Here is a 17,339-nt window from a genome sequence, read left to right on the forward strand (position 1 = left end):
CGGCGTTGCAGAGGCTTGTCAACCAAGACAGCCCCACAACATCCAGAGACTTAAGGTACTCAGGGCGGATCTCATCCATCCCCGGTGCCTTGCCACGAGAAGCTTCTTGACTACCTCAGTGACTTCAGCTTGGGTGATGAACGAGTCCACCTTTGAGCCCTCAGCCTCTGCTTCCTCATTGGAAGACATGGCGCCGGGATTGAGGAGATCCTCGAAGTATTCCTTCCACCGTCCGACAATGTCCCCAGTTGAGGTCAACAGTTGACCATACAGTTGAATCACCACCTCTCTAAAACAGTTTCAACTAAAAATGAACATTATCTTCTCCACGAAGGAGGACTTACTGTCGGACTGCATTACTTTTATCTAGGCGTACCTAATAAACTGCCAACTGAGTGAAAACACTGCTGTACATTATAGATCCTGTATCCTGCATTTTAAGTTTCTTTATGAAAGTCTAAACATCTGTGGCATTGGCACTGGACAACAGAGGTGGTACAACCTGGACAGACCAGGGACATGACACACAAACCTGTGAGCAGTTTAAAATTCACCTCAGAAGCCCTAGCTGGAAATAAAGTCCACGCTAGGCGATTCTGAACCCCATGACTTGTGATTAATGCCAACTGCAGTGCCAGTGCAGAAAGTAATGTGATATTTTATGTCGCCAGGCAGACAGTAATGCTGCAAAGGTTGGGGAGGTGGATGGATGTGCAGTAATTCAGACTTTGAATCAGGAGACTGGAGTTTGAGTCCCATTCACTGGCCTGCATTTCATGTTAATTTTTGATGCTGACCACAAAGTTTTCATCATCTTAAAGGGAAACCTTCCAATTTTATACACCAAAGTCTATTTACAGATACTCTGGTAATGTTTCTAATTAAGAGTGTTTTTATTAGTATGAAAATTAATGAACAGTATTGACAAGGGTTCCAGATGAGATCCAGGAAAACTAAACTGCAGGCATGCATCTCTCTTTCAGGTTGCTAAAGACACAGTCATTAGAGTGGTTCTACACTAATGTGAAGAAACGCTTCAAACGGTTTGGGAGCGTCAAAGTGTTGAAGACTCTCTACAGGAGACACCTGGCGGAGCACAGTGCGCTGTCACAGCTTGCTGGTAAACCACCCTGTGCATGAATGTTGTTGCTAAAACCTGTTGTCATTAACTTTATTATATTAGTCAAACTCTTGCTTGAAATTAAGGGTAAACCTGTAGGTGACAGAAACACACTGGTGAACCTGTCTCATGTGGCACATGTTGGAAATACATCTGAACAGGCTCTAGACTCCTGTATAAGACCAGGCCAGAGCTTTTCTACAAGCCTGATCCTTCATTAAACACTTTACTTTCATGATATGTATTTGCATAAGAGACTGTCTCGATTTAGTTGTGAATTTTTCTGATTTTTGCTGTTTCATACCTCAAAGCTGTGGATAACAGGCAGTTAGGAGGAGGGTGAGACAGGATGAAGCTCTTGCTTGGCTTTCATCTCACATAACTTCAGCAGATTACTCTGGCTGCTGCCGGACTAAGTATATTCATGTTTGTTTGTTTCCTCCATATCATCCCTCGGCACAGAATAAGAGTCTGTGCTGCTCTGTTTGGGGTGTTGTATAGTGTATGAGATTTTTGTGCCCATTTTTAAAATTTTATTTAACCAGGAAAAACCTCATTGAGATTAAAAATCTCTTTCAAGGGGGTCCTAGCTCCATTTGTAGAGGGTTTCATCTCTGAGGAGCTGCATAACAAAAGGCTCGTTTTAACCTTTGGTACAGTTGGCGTTATGTTCTGTCATCGAAGAGCATAAGAATTTCATGTATGCATGTGCACAGATAAGCTGGTAAAAGGCCTCTTTAAATAAAATGACACAATGGAGAAGAGCTCAGGGAGGTCCAACCAACACAAGCATAGAGTACAGAATAAGAACAGTGTTACATAGAGTTTAAAGAATACAAACACTGAGAAGAAGCACTTGTATACAAGACGTCTCCATAACCAGTCAGGGGCATAAACATTGCAGACACTGACCTTTTCTTTGCATTGAAAGAAAAGCAACCAGCTTAATCATCAGCTGTTTTACCAGAGACTCAATATAAAGTTTAAAAGAAAGACAGTTGTCTGGTAAGATTCCAAGATGCATAAACATCACTGGTGCTGTGCAAAATTATTTTGAGTACAGCTGAAAAGATTAGTTAATTGACTGAGATCGTTCCTTTTCTAATTGCAGTGAATATCAACTATTTTGATGATTTTATGAATAGCTTAAGTAACTGCTCATGCATAAATGGTAAAAAAAAATCACTGATTCCAGCTTCTCCATTGTGAATATTTAGATTTTTCTTAATTTTCCATGATTGTAAGTGAAATGTCTTTGAATCTTAGATAAAACATTTTAAAGCATTACCAGGAGCTCTGGGAACCTGTGATGGATATGGGCCGACACGGAGCAAATAAACTGACTAAACTGAGACAATCATTAGTGTTAGTCCTAAACTTTTAATGTGTTTCATTTACAATTTCTTTCCTTGTTTTACAAAACTGAGCTGCAAACTTGTAAAACTCTGTTTTTAAAGCTGCAGTAAATCAGTATTTTCATATTAACAATAAATCAAATCATGTCTCTGAGGAAAAAAAAAAGCTGCCTAATTATCACCCAGCTCTGTAGTTTGGACATAGCAGGCAGCGCTATAAACCCACTGTTCACTGTATCTGAGCATTTAGCAGCTGAACAGTCAGATATCATTGTACTTAAATTCACCAGATGGCCAGAGACGACTCCACATGAATGATAAAGATGGTCCATATCATTAGGCTGATTAAATGGGCAGCTGCTTGCTAATGCCGTCGCCATATTAACTTTGAGATATGACGTTTCTGTGTTTACAGCTTGTTGCGCTGCCCCCAAGTGCACATATTATCAGTCTGTCAGGTTCAGTTTAGTAAAAAAACAAAACAAAAACAAACTAGCCTTTACAAACATTGCACATATGGATTGTACAGTAGTTAAGCAGCCAGTTATTAGAGCATTGTTTCTGTGGCTTTCACTCTCTTTATTGTGCTTTTAATGAGACAGTAGTTCACTTGAGTCACTGCTCAGCTGACAACAGAGCTGAATCAGCAGTGGGGGGGGGGCTCATTGATTCAGTCAGTGACCACAGTGATTGTTTACTATGAACATGTGTCAATAAAGATTTGTTTATTCACTCTGTTTAATACATGTAGTAGTTGAACGAATTTCTCAAGGTTCATGTACGTTTTTTTTTTTTTCACCAAAGCTTTTAATTTACATGTGATGCTATAAAAATGGGTGTTTTTAATTAATGTAAATCACAATTTCTAGGTGGATAATTTTAATGTTTTGCACACTAAATATGTTATTGTCTCATAGTTGGACATCACAAGACACTGTCCAGATTTAGGAGGAAGTATTATCAATCCTATTCCCTCCACTGTGTCGAGGGAATAGCTGCACAGCTTGTTAAGAAGCTGGCGGCTAATACCGGCAGGGTTCGGAGCTTTGCTGGAGCCAGCCATGCTGAAAATGTATTCGTAGTACTGTACAGTGAGTGTTCAGCCAGCATGCTCCAGCATGTAGGTCTAGAAAGGGATGGAGTGGTGCAGACGGAGGAGTGCATCTCCAGGCCATTAGTTCACAGTCTCTGATCTCATTGAACAGACAGGGATTTCAGAGAATTGTGTGTTTTTTGGAGGAGAGGGCGCTGGCTGCAGATGATGCAGTGCTGTGACCCTTGTGGGAGGACGACTGATGTGTTCTGGCATCATGCCACCACTCAGCGTCTCATTTAGCACATGCTGTATCCTACATTTTAATTTGTTTATGACTGACCTGCGCTGATTCATCTGTTTATTCAGCTGCCAAATCCAATCTGCATGGTCTGACTCATGGAAAGCCCCACTAATGTTAATTTACATAAGAACAATGCGAGTTGCACAAATGGCAGCAGAATTAATAGAGCTGACATTTGGCAACCTAAAGCCGTGGGCATCATCATGTGTGACGTTCATATTGTAGCAAAGCATTTAGCCTCAAGACTGTCAGATACAGCCCAGGGACTCAACAGTGCTCAGAGGCGTCCTTCTCGGAAAAGCAAGATGTGACCTTGAGGAGCAGAGCAAAGGGAGGAGAGAACATAAAGTGTACATCATAATTGCTAATGATATTAAACCATAAATCGCTATTTTGTGAGGTATTAAAGTTGCAGCCATTTTGTTCATTTATCATTCACTTTTTGACTTGAATTGGGTAAAAAGAACCTCCAACAAATCAACATCATGGGTATCTCATTAATGTTAGGTGTAAGTACCTTCTGTGACTGACCTGCTCATGGATATGTGGATCGTGTGAGGAGGACATGTGAGTAGGCACTGCTTCTCTCTAAAGGTTACAAGCCAGAGACTTGAGCCTACATGAACTGACAAACCATTACCAGCATTATTATTACAAATGCAGAGTGTACAAGTAAGGCGATTGTGACATTGTGGGCGTTGATGGTGCATTTCATCAGCCTCCTGAACCAAATTTTCAATTTTCTTGAGAATTCTCAAGAATTGTCATTCTTGCATCAAGAATGACTTGGCAGCTGTGACTATCGCCATGATCTGAGTTAACCCTCCATCATATGATGCACATCACATTAGTACTGTGTTCGTATGTGGACACATGATACAGTGACATACCTGTGTGCTGCTGTCAGTTCTTCCTCACTTTCCCGTGGTACCTTCAGGGTTACCGTGACCATCAACTGCTGTGGTAGAGGCGACTGTATTGGTCATGAACTGTTTCATGTCCCTGTGCTGGGGCCAAATGTGTCCTGACTCAGTAACTGTTAGAGCACAGCAGATGTCTGCACACCTTCTGTGAGGGGGGTCACAGGAACAAAAGCCATGCTTCAGCCACTGAAATACAAAGATCCTTAGTTGGTCTTCATTTCCCATATACAGTATGTCAGTGAACTTGTGCCCGTGTTTGTGAGTGAGAGGGCTCTTAGAATCAGTGGAGTGTTATCCATGTTTTCAAATTAATCTACAAGTTATATTACTTGGTTTAAATCCTCTTTGGCTCCTAAAATGATTGTAAGTGACCTCGTCTACTCTTCTGTGCTTCAGACAGCCGCGTACAGATCAGGCTGCCTGGTATTACAAAGCAGGTGGCTGCTCTAATGTACTTGTATAACCACAAATAGTTGCATGAATATTTAGATGTGAAAAGAGCTCAAAGCTCACAGCTGGGAGGAGAAACTATCTACATGTACAGGCACAAACACTAAAATAAAATTTAACATCTCAGACCTCAGAAGGCAGAGATACCATGCAGTAGGTTTTACGATTCATGTTTACTTCAGTCCTTTTAACATTCAATGCATAATTGTACTTTCTTAATTCAGTTTGAGTATATATATTTTGTTACTTACAAATTAATGCTACATTTTAATGGAGTAACCGATTGTTAATATTTTATTCAAGTCTCACACACCCTCCATTGTTCTGTTCATCCCTTTGTTTACTCTAAAACATTTACCCTGACCCAGTTTCAGGTTCATTTCATGTGAATATACTGTATCTGTGTTTTCACGTATTTGTCTAATTCTCTGATCTGTGCGTGCGTGTGCATGTGCAGAGGGCAGCGCCTACGAGGAGAGCGTCTGCAATGAGGGCAGCGTCTGTGGGAGCGACTCAACCTTCTACAGACTAAGTCGAGGTGCAGATGTATTTTACGATTTCACAGTTTGCTCCCTCTGGGGCATTGCCTTTGTCAATAATCCGATGTTCCTGTAGTAAATGCTTCTGAGGCCACATTATCCAGTTCAAGGTTATTTGGGGGTCTGTTTAATCCTTGTGTTATCCATAAGGTTTTACAGTATTTATTCACATGCAGCTAATAGTTTGCGGTAGAAAAATTGATATTTGTAATCATCTGTCGCAGATTACAAACTACATCTCAAATTGCTCTGTCCCACCCTCGCAGCCTTCCTCTGTGTGCTGACCTGCCCTCCCTTCTCCTCACTCTCCCAGTTTACTGCGCTAACATGAATGAAAAGCTGCAGCAACCTCATGGCTATGCTTTTATCTGTAGTGCCTCTAACATGTACAACAGAGAAGTAACGTATGGCTTGAAAAGGATGCAGTTACTCATTCCTGGTTTTTGTAACTGCAATGAGTGATAATTCAGATAATGAAAAAGCAAGTGATTGTTGTGTTTCTTTGTGTTCAGAGCACAGCATGGCAGAGATGCTCACCGTGGCCTTGCAAGTGGCGGAGGAGGCCATAGACGAGGCCATTTCCAAGGCTGAGTTCGACACTGCCAGTCAGGTTATTAATGTTGCTCATGTTTTATACATAGCTTGTTATCAAAAAGAACCATTTATTATTCATTTTATCTATGCACACTGCATCATATACTCTGTTACAAAAACAATTGGCTCTGGGTTCAAATGTTAAATTAATGTAATTAGTTTTTTCTGTAAATGGTTCTCTGGTTTCATCTGTGGTTCTGCAGCTGCTCTTGCAAACACAGCTGTGTGTTGTATATTTAACTTCTCACTAATCTGTTAAAATATCCCAAAGTGTTTGAACTGAGTACAACAAATATGCACATTTAGATGAATAATCAGCTTATAGTGTGTGTGGTGCTGAGTAGGTCTCTTATTTGTGCATTTGTTTGCTTACTAGGAGAAGCAGAATGAGACGCACTATCTGCAGCAGCACAGACGAGAGCTCATTGAGGAACTGGCCAAAACTATTGTGCACAAAGTAAGAAAAGCAGTCTGAGCTGCAAGCCCTCATTTCGCTTAGTACCAGATGTTGTTAAGTTTGTAATGAGGTTGATTTACTGTGTGTGAAAAGCCATTATGACATTGACCAAGCGGGGTTTCCACAGCTGTTCATACGTCCTGTACATAAGAAAATGAAAGCATTAACTTGTACTGAATAATGAGAAACAGCAGGTTTTTTTTTTGTTTTACATACTGGTGTGCGATCACAGTCATAAGCAGAACTAATCCTGTCTCTGTGTCTGTAAGATTATTAGTAAGAGGAAGACTTTGGCTGAGATGAGGACAGATTACGACCAGGACTGGCCCCTCAAAGAAAACCCTGACCTTCATCATCCTCAGCCCACCTGTGATCAAGCCTCCAGCTCCCTGAAACACCAGCCAGGCCTCTGGGTAATAAAAAAAAAAAGTTTCAGAGTCACAACCACCTAAGTTGCGGCTGTCTGTGTTTATCTGAGTGTGTTTGCTGCATGACAGATCCTCTTATCTTCTTGGTGACATATGCTGACCTCTGCTGGTTAATCTTTTTTGATTTGATTTGATTTGATTTGTCCCTTTACAAACAGAAGAACAGGAGTGTTGGTTTTGTTTTAACACTTTTTATTTGTGCGATGTGTCTCTTCAGAGGTCACACTCTGCCTGCTCTCTGTTGGACAACAAGCCTCCTGGTCTGATACAAGACTCTTCTCAGGTGTGTCAGAAGGAAGGTTGTGCCTCGGCTCTGTCTACATGGAAGAGTGTTGATCTGTTGGATAACGCTGGTAAGAAACCGTCGCTTTAACTAGCAGGTCAACCATTATGGTCAAACACCCAAAACTAGATTATAGCTGAGATCCCAAAGTTTTCAAAGATGCCAAATACATCAGGGTGAATTTTTTTAATGTATAAAATGTATTTTTTATGGATCTATCTCTTCATGATTTGATTATTGTAACAGCATCTTCACTTGTCTCTGATTCATTCTACAGAACATGACCACGTCATTGTTTTAGCTTCTTTATGCTGGCTTCCAGTATGGTTCAGAATATATTTTACCTTTCAGATCTTAGCCCTGGGTGCTTCTGCGCCTTGGCCATAAACATCTTAAGGGTAAAGGTTTCTCCTAACTGGCAGAGTTAGAGGAAACTTCTAAAAAATAAACTCCTTTAGGACTTAGAGGTTTTTTTGTTTGATAGCATTGACAATGGCTCCTACTGTACAACAAGTCTGAGAGACAATAGATTCAGTTCAGGGGACACCAGGTCACTAAGACCTGCTCACAGTCGGTCAGCTGCTGTAGGCAATGCACTGTGTTGCACCAGTGAATCAGAGTCAGCTTTATTGGCCAGGTGCGTTGGACATGCGAGGAATTTGACTCTGGTACAGCAGCTCTCAGTGTGCATGTGCATTGCTCTTCTGTGAAGCAATGAGTAGACAAGTAAACAAGACAGAGAACAAAAAAAGAAAAGGGATGTGCAAGAAAAGCAATGTGCATGAGGAAATTAAAGTACATATATACACACAGCTTTGGTGGAGTTTTTTTAGATAGATATATACAAACGTATATTTACAGGTACTTAAACAGTCATGGGTTAAGTGTTCATCAGTGACGGCCTAGGGGAAGGAGCTGTCCTTATGTTTGGTTGTTTTGCCATACAGTGACCTGTAGCACACTGTCCTTATGTTTGGTTGTTTTGCAGTGACCTGTAGCACCATCCAGAGGGGAGGAGCTTAAACATTTTGTGTCCAGGGTGTGAGGGGTCTGCAGAAATCCTCTCTGCCCTTCTTTTGACCCATGAGGTATACAGGTCTTCCATGGTGGGCAGGCTGGCACCGATGATTCTCTCTGCAGTCATGACTGTCTTCTAGAGTCTGTTGCTGATGTCAGCAAGTTACTAAAGATCTATTTGTGTCTGTGTTCCTGTGTGTGCATGCTTGCGTATGGAGTTGTGTCCTCACTGCAGAAGAGCCCAGACGGGAACTGGATCACCCTGCAGAGCACCCAGCTGTCTCATACCGGCCTGTTGACCAGAAAGAAGGGCCTGGTCTACAGCACCTTGGAGAGGGAGTCTGGAGTGGTGTCTGCCTACGAGGGCTTGGACTCTGATGAGTCTGAGCCTGACAGCTCTTGGGGTGCAATGCTCCAGGAGATCCACAGGAAGATGATGGACTCCAACCTCAACCTGCAGGACTCCCGAGACAGGATCCAGTTGTCTCTGATGGGATGCCAAGGCAGCAGAGACCATCTGTTTTCAGACTCTGAGAGGAACTGGATGTCAAATAAACCTCTGCTTGCTGAATTTAAGAGGGAGTTGCCTGCAGAGGTCAGGCGAACTTCATCGTCCTGCAGGACAAACATCATCGATGTGAACGTTAACATCGAAGGGGCAGGAGAGAAGGAGCAGAGCAGTGTGGCTCCCGAACCAAAGGTGGGGAGATTCAAGAGATCACGGAAGAAAAGGAGGGGTAAAAAACAGCAAGCAGCGTCTCCTTGTGTGTCGGTAAGAAATGAATCTCATTAAACTACAAACAGAATCTCTTAGTGATTCATACTGTATGTGGACTTTGGGCCGCTCAGAAGGCAGAGTTTTGCACTGGAACATGTTAAATTTCTTGTTAAAGCTTCTGAAGTCTGGATTACATTTTCTTTCAGTCTATAAAAAAATAGCAGTAAAGCTATTGAAATTGGAAAGCTGAACTGAAACAATAAGCTAATCCAATTACTCAACCGCAGAATTTGAATGTGCATTGGTAAAATACTGATCAGTTGTTTAACCAACCAAAAACAACACATACTCTCAAAATGGGAAGAATCTGTTTTAAATTTAATATGTTGGCCTGTTTATGTTTATGCTGTTTTAGCCTGTTTGAAAGTGTCAAAACCTGTAATAGACATTTTTGGACATTTTGGTGAGAAAATGATTGGTCAAAATATCAGATTCTTTGGTTGTAAAATAATTTAGTTGCCACCCTAAATTCTTTTATGGACTCGTTATAAAGCTACCTGCCTCCTTGACTTTGGTATTAACACAGTAGACAAAATTTTAGAAGCTTCTCTCAATATGACATAATTCAGTTCAACAGCACCACAAACCAGAAGCTCAAAATGCTGATTTTGCTCAAACTCTACAGCGGCTATGGGCATTATGGAAAACTATACTTAATTCAGCACACTTTTAAACCTTGGATTTCTTTTAATGACAGGATATAAAGAAAAAAGACAACCAATCCCAATATCCTTCTGATGCTGTGACCCCTGACACTTTGACTTCTGGAGCTATAACCCCTGAACCTTGTGACCTTGGGAGTGACCTCACCAGACATGGAGCCAATCGTATGGATGAGGAGCTTGAGTTAAAACTTCAGCAGCTTGCAGGTCGAGTTTCTGACTTCCCCACTCGACAAGAAGAACGTGATAAAGACGGAGATGACGGTGCTGGTGATGAGCAGATGGTGGAAAGGAGACAAGGAGGTGAGGACAGAGATGAAAGGCCATGTAACATGGAGATTGACTTGGGTGAAGGAAGTACAGAGGAGGGAGAGCAAGATTTAGAAGCAGATGACGAAGAGATGAAATATAGATTATACAAACTTGTCAAACAGTCCAGACTCTCATACTTCTCCTCTACTGATGACGAGTTAGTTGGCCAGAGGGAAGGAGACAAGGATGAAGACATGGAGGAGGAAAAGATGGAAGGACTCGCTCACAAGCTCTGTCAGCTAGAAAAAGAAGTCAGAGCTACGCAGTTGTCATCTACAGAGGACGACCTGGACACGGCAGAGAGAGATGAAGCGATAGATGAGGAGACACGGTGGAAGTTAGAGGCAGAAAAAGCAGCTGAGGCCGCTCAGCTGAGAGACTTGGCCAGTCTGTTTTCTTCCACTGAGGATAAGCTGGAGAGAGTTGAGGAGCAAAACATAAATGAAGGAGGAATCAAGAGCAGCACTGAGATGGCAGAACTGTGGGGAGGAGCAGTGGAGAGGAGAGAATCGTTCACAGATTTGGATGTGAAAATGTTTGATTTCAGGGAAGAATTGGAGGAAATGACAAATGAGTGTAAAGATAAAGTAACAACTCAGAATAGTTTGGGCTGCCAGATTATGACAGATGTCCACGAAGGCAAACCAAAGGTAGAAGCACCTGGAAAGATGTATCTCTTCAAATACAAAGTAAGAACAGCAGTTGTTGAGGAAAATGTATGTGAAGAACAACTGGAAGACACAGCTGAAAAAGCAAAAGAGTCGGAGGAAACACAAGGTCGGAAGTTAATAACAGTGGCTACAGTGAAAATGTTAGAAGAAACTGAGGGGATAGATTTAAATGAGACAAGAGTGAAACAAGAAAACCCGCCAGAGGCAAAGTGGCCAGATGAAAAGGAAGGAGAAGGAAAAGAAAAAGTTAAAGAAAGAAAAGAGAGTCTGTGGGAAATGGCAGCAGACAGCAATGAAGAAGACGAAGAATTTGACCGAAGAATCAGCAGCATGTTGATGATGCGTTTGGAGGACACACAGGCAGAAACATTTAAAGATGAAAATGGGAGAACAAGTAGAGAGTTAGAGGACAGTGGATTCAGAGAGAAGGTCGTTGATGCACAGAATACAAATTCATCAGAGGAAACAGGAAGTGCAAACGAGTTTCAAAGTCGAGGTGACAAAAATGTCAAAGACAGACCGAGAGAAAGAACTGAGCAAAGTGGAGAATTTTCCAGAAAAAAGGAGAGTGAAGATGCAATGAGTAGAATTGAAAATGAGCAGGAAGAAAGAGATACAGATTCACAAGAAAGAGGAAATTTAGCAAAAGAAAAATCTGTGGTTCCAACAGTCGAACAAAATGAGGCCGAACGAACATGTACAAGAACAGAAGTGGATGTTGAGGAACAACAGAACAGAAAAGGGAGAATGACGCCTGAGTGTCAAACGATGGAGATGAGGGGAGTTGCTACAGAAGGAGAGCACAGAGACAGAGATGAAAAACCGGAGGAAACCGACAGAAATGCAGACGAGTTGGAGCAGAGCAGCACATCTTCTCTTCAGGAGGGTTTCCTGTCACCACAGGAGATTCGAAATGTAAGCAGCTTTGGTTTTCCTTGTTTCCTTGACGCATTTAATAATTCCATGAGGAACTTAAAGCTTTTTTTTTAACAGTAACGAAGTATTTTCTCTTAATCGTTTAAAACATGACCAGAAAATATTCACTGCAGTGTAACTAACTCCTCCTCTGTCTACTACTTGTCTGACTGTCCTGTTTCTTCTCTGTTCGCTTTAGCGTAGTGACATGGAGCTTTACAGACTAATAGAGTTTATATCTGTTCTGTTGGACCAGGCAAGAATTAAGTTCTTCTCACGTTGTTTTCATGCAACTCCTTAATTAAGTTTTGTCATTTTATTGTCACTGTGCAGCAGCAGCTGCTCACATGTTGAGTCACACTGATGTGTCATCAGGTGGTCTGTGCTGGCCATTTATTACCCTGTCAGGTATCAACCAGTCATGTTAACAACTTCAATACTGTCAAAATAATATATTTTAGTAACATTTTAATTATCTTCAATAATAGGGATGTTTTTTTATCTATCCATGTATTCAAGAGGATCAAGAGTGTTCGCTGCTAATCCTTTAACAAAATCTCATTAAGTGAACAGCGTCAGTATGATCAAAACGCCGCAGGATGTCCTAAGAATCAACATTTAATACATTCTAGAGACGGGAGTGTAGGAAATTAAATCAAAAGTCCTGAATCCCTGCACGCTGCCAGGCTTCATTAGAAACCCCATCTAAGAATAATCCTGAGTAAAAGTTGATTCCTCGTCATCTTTCTAACATAAAGAGGGTCAAATATACTTATCATAATACTGCAAAATGTAAAGTTCTACAAAGATATGAGTCACCTGTCTTTGTGTGTGTGATGTTGTAGAGATATTCAGCGGTGTCTCTGTGCAGCATCACCACGGAGGTGCTGAAGGTGCTGAACGCCACCGAGGAGCTGCTGCTGGGAGTGGAGGGAGGAGACAGACCCCAACTGTCCACCACCTCACTGCTCCCCAGCAGCAACCCCAAAAAGCTGGATCAGCAGTTCTCCAGACTGGAGGAGAATGTAAGTTTGTCAGTTCACATTTTATTTGCTTCTCATTGGAAGATACCAGAAAACTACTGGGCTTTTTGATCTGAGCAGTTTTAGTTGTAAGGATTATTGCACACCAGTGAGTTGATCATATGCATGTGGTGAAATACTTGATAGCAAGTGAGCAGTATCTATTTCACACTTTGAAATACTACGAAACGCTAATAAATGGCAGTGTTATGTGCTCCATACAGTGGTTTTCAAACTTTTTGTGCCAAAGGCACACCAAAGGGCGAGCCAAAATAGCAAGGAACACCTGTATTCATACCATGTTATCAGCCTCGTCAGTCTGTAAATGTTTTACTTATGACAAAATGAGTGTCAGAGAGGAGGGGTAGATCTAGCATGACAGGGAACCATCACTGGACCAAGCATGCCATCTGCAAATCTTCTTGCAAGTGGGGAGGATGTGTGTCTCTGCTGACACGTGAAGATTCATTTAATTTGCAATATGCTCCACTAGCATATAGCTTGCCTCCATTGCCTTATCAGACAATTTCACACAATCCTACAAGACGTCTTGCTGCCTCTGCTCTCATGCTCCTAGGCCATGTTTTTCTCATCATAGAAGAGATGTTTGGTTTCGAAGTGCCTCTTCAGCCTGCTTGGCACCACATGAGCATTAGGTAACTTCTCCTGACAGATGACGCACTCGGGCTGACGGCTGATGCTGCCTATTGCCAGTTTTTGTCCTTTTTTTTGAGGTGGTTCTTTTAGGCTATAGGATTTGCCTCTGAATTAGGAAATGAGTGTGTACAAAGTATTTACTGCAGTACTAATGTACGGTTGTCACAAAATCCCACGGCACACCTGGACTTGCCTCAGGGCACGCCATTTGGGAACCACTGGTGTGGAATATGCCAGACTGGACACATGCCTAGCAGGTTGCTAAATTACCGATGAGGACTCCCAGTGGCAAATTTTTCAGTGAATCTTGTGCTTACACTGCAGGTGTATGTGGCAGCGGGTTCAGTGTACAGTCTGGAGGCGGAGCTGAGTGACCTGGAGGAGTGTGCCAGGGGAATCTGTGGCGCCACCTCGGATGCGGAGCTGTCCTTCCTGGAGGAGCAGGTGGCGTCAGCGGCCGCCATGGTCCAACAGTCGGAGCTACAGGTGGGAAGTGTGCATTTTGGTTTAATTCAGAGCTATCTATGGCTGAGACAGTTTGGGTTCATTAGCACTGCAGAACTGTACAAGCCATCATATTTGGTGTTACTGGAGTCTGACTTGGTCGTGAGCCAGCTCAGTATTAACATGCCACCAACAAAATACACAACCAGTCAAAAGTTTTAGAACACACCAGTTTTTGTTTTTATTGTTCAAGCTAATAAATAAACTGCCAGAGGTTAAAAAAAAAAAAAGCAAAATGTTTGTATAATAGCTTCCATTTTTGTAGTGAAGGTGAATTAGGCCCTGAAAATTGAAGCAAACTGCTCCTACAGGTGGCCCAGCTTTGAAAAATGGAGGTGTCCTAAAACCTTTGATATTTGAAAGTGTATTATTGCTATATTTTTCTACAGCAGTTACTTGAGCAAGCAATTTACTTTAATTTAAGACAAATTTTTGAGCTGGTCATTGACTGCCTTTAACTTCTCTCAGGTTCGGGAGCTACTTTTAATGCTGACAAGTTTGACCTTTAAGCAGTGTCTCCTAACTCAGCCAGTCAAAGCTACAGTACACCCAGCAACACTAAATGCTCTGTAAAAAAAGAACTTGAAATCTGGAGGTATATAGAATTTTGTCATGATTGGTCTTACATTTGCAACCAAACTGATTTTATTGTAACACCAGACTGATCTTAAATCAAACTATTTTGGTTCTGCCCTAGATCGGTGACATCTCTGCAAGAATTGCTGCTTTGAAGAATGAAGGCCTCAATGTGGATACACAGTCACATTTCACCAAAACCAGGACCATTCCAGTAATGGTACAGTACCCATTTGTATTCTTGTACATCCAGTAGTACCCCAACTACTATAACTTTCAGACAAGTCAACAAAACTTTATTTTTCTTAGCCTGTCACCCTGAACTCATCAAGACAACTGAGGCGGCGGTTACCTGCACCACCAGTGAAGGGTGAGAAAGTCTATCACACATTGGTTTTGACAAGTCCCTGCAGGTCCTGGCAACAATACTGGCGTACAAATGCAAATTTCAGTCCAGCATTGTAGTAGGTGCAGCATTTTGAATTCAGTTTAATATTTTGAAATATAAGAAATATTTGTACAAGTGCTACTTGTCTAAAGGTTGTCTTATTAACCCTGATCATTCTGTACTTGAATTATAAATTAATATAATGCTGTTTTTCCTCAGAAGAAGCAGAAACCTGAATCATGGAGCCAGGGCTATCGCAGTGCCTTGACCTGGTCACTCTGCAGCCACAGGCCAGTCTTAAAGGATCAGTGCAGACACTATTTTGCCTTATTTTTATCCCACACTACATGTGCTTCAGATGATACAGGACACTAGCACTGTATGCAGATTGTGTAGTTGTGAAGAGCAAAGCTGTAGGAGTGTTTCATACACAGGATTAGGTTCAGTAATCACTGTTCTAGTGCAATCTTGTCAGAAATGTAATGTAGATAACTCCTTTTTTATTTTTAGATTGGTGAACAAACATTATTGAAACTTTCAGTACTGAGCAGGTAAACCCTGAGTTTATTCAATGTCACAGCAAGAAAATTACTGTTTATTTTTCGAAATTATTTAATCCAGTATGTTTTAAACTTTTTATAGGCTTCCATTTAACAATGATGACCATATTTAACTTGCAGATGAGTAAGGATATAAAAATATTATTTTATTATGACTACAAGTTAGCAGCAGCACAGCTACTGGCTAGAACTTGATGACAGTTTTTGCTGCATATCAAAAACGTACATGGAGACAATTATAGCACATCAGGCAACATTTTACCAAGTCAAATCAGTAATAGGGATAATACACCAATCAGGTATAACATTATGACCACCTGTACATCTGTAAGCACTTCAATGTAACACTTCTGCCTTAACCTTTGTGTTCATGAAGCTCAAACTGTTTGGTTTGGGTGAGATTGTCAAATGTATAAATTCAGTTATGTTCATTATTGAGGTGTCTGTATATTCAGCTGTATTTTTTCCAAGGGTATTCATGTTCTTCGGTACATATTTGTACAGCAATACAAGTAGTAAATGCTTTTTTTTCCTGCCTTAATTATTAACTACAGAAGGTAAAGTGCTGGGAAACAGCAGTGAAAAGCCTCTGCACCTTTTCTGACCCTCAGACGAAGGTGGGTGTAAAGGTGAGGAATGTGGTTTGTTTTTTGAGATGAGGAAATGACACCCAAATATGACATTCCTCCATGGGAAGGTGGTGTGGGAACAACACAAAGCAGCTGTGGAAAAATAATCTTACAACAAACAGTGAGCAACGTCACCTCTCGTTCTCCAAGTGGGTTCCCATCCACTACCGTTAACCAAATATTGGAAGACAATTAGACTGGAAGATGCCAGTGTGGTGTTGCTTCAGTGGGAAAAAGTAACACTACCACACTTCCTCAAAGCCAGAGACTTGTTTAAAAAAACAAGTCAGTCCAGCTTTCACTCTTCATCAGCTCAGACTCAAAATGTAAATGTCACTTCGCACTCATTTCTCTCTCTAACCACCAATGGGACGCTTAGGCTCTTTGACTGGGCATTATCAAGTGACTGGGCTGTTAGTGGTCAGAGAAATAAATGGGTGTGACCATGAACTTTAACATTTTGAATCTGAGGATTCAAAACTGGACTGAAACGTTGTCATTTGTTGTTGAATAAACCTCTGGCTTTGGAGGAAGTGGGCAAGTGTTAAGTTTTACCACTGATGCTGTTTTGAATAGCTTGGTACCTATTAGCCCCAGCTCCCTGCCGTGAGCATTTGAAATTGAAACTGAACGTTTTAACCCCATACCATCATTTCATAACACACAGGTTCTGAGAAAATTTCTCGAATCTTCAAACTCCAACAATAGAGAATCAAAAGTCGTCTGGTCCAGGAAAAATGTCAGTTTTTTGAAGGATTTTGTTGGCTTTGCTGAAGATGGCGACGGGAAATGGCGTCTCAGCACAGCACCACCAGGGGTCAGCTGCAACTTTTTTACAGTCAGATGTGCTCTGCAAAAGTGATGTCAGTGGTTTGTGTCTTTCTGAAGAAAACGATGACCATGGTGCTGCCTAAAAATTAATCATCATGCTCATTGTTTCCTTCAGAAAGACACAAACCACTGATATCACTTTCGCAGAACATGTCGGACTGTGTAAACCAGGGGTGGCCAATTCCAGTCCTCGAGGGCCGCTGTCCTGTTTGTTTTCCAACTATCCCTGGCTCACCTGGCTCAGGTGTGTTCAGCCAGTCAGAAGCTGGAAGATACCAATTCACTTTCCTTCCTCATTCCACTTTCATCTAAGATGGTATCTTCCAGCTTC

General features: G+C 41.5%; 1 protein-coding gene across 1 annotated transcript in view; it reads left to right on the plus strand.

The window, feature by feature from the left end:
* The window catches only part of myripa (myosin VIIA and Rab interacting protein a), a 27,166-nt gene extending 9,940 nt beyond the window's left edge, over positions 1-17,226 (plus strand). Inside the window, exons 4-16 of the mRNA XM_020591354.1 lie at positions 984-1,120; positions 5,643-5,723; positions 6,237-6,334; positions 6,695-6,775; positions 7,045-7,188; positions 7,421-7,556; positions 8,722-9,275; positions 9,979-11,841; positions 12,687-12,866; positions 13,845-14,006; positions 14,722-14,820; positions 14,910-14,970; positions 15,208-17,226. Coding sequence (XP_020447010.1) covers positions 6,245-6,334; positions 6,695-6,775; positions 7,045-7,188; positions 7,421-7,556; positions 8,722-9,275; positions 9,979-11,841; positions 12,687-12,866; positions 13,845-14,006; positions 14,722-14,820; positions 14,910-14,970; positions 15,208-15,224 — 3,387 coding nt within the window. The 5' untranslated portion in view covers positions 984-1,120; positions 5,643-5,723; positions 6,237-6,244 and the 3' untranslated portion in view covers positions 15,225-17,226. The remainder of the gene's footprint in view (positions 1-983; positions 1,121-5,642; positions 5,724-6,236; positions 6,335-6,694; positions 6,776-7,044; positions 7,189-7,420; positions 7,557-8,721; positions 9,276-9,978; positions 11,842-12,686; positions 12,867-13,844; positions 14,007-14,721; positions 14,821-14,909; positions 14,971-15,207) is intronic.
* The last annotated feature ends 113 nt before the right edge of the window (positions 17,227-17,339 follow it).

Source organism: Monopterus albus, unplaced genomic scaffold (assembly GCF_001952655.1).
Source record: "Monopterus albus unplaced genomic scaffold, M_albus_1.0 scaffold14.1, whole genome shotgun sequence".
Classification (NCBI taxonomy): domain Eukaryota; kingdom Metazoa; phylum Chordata; class Actinopteri; order Synbranchiformes; family Synbranchidae; genus Monopterus; species Monopterus albus.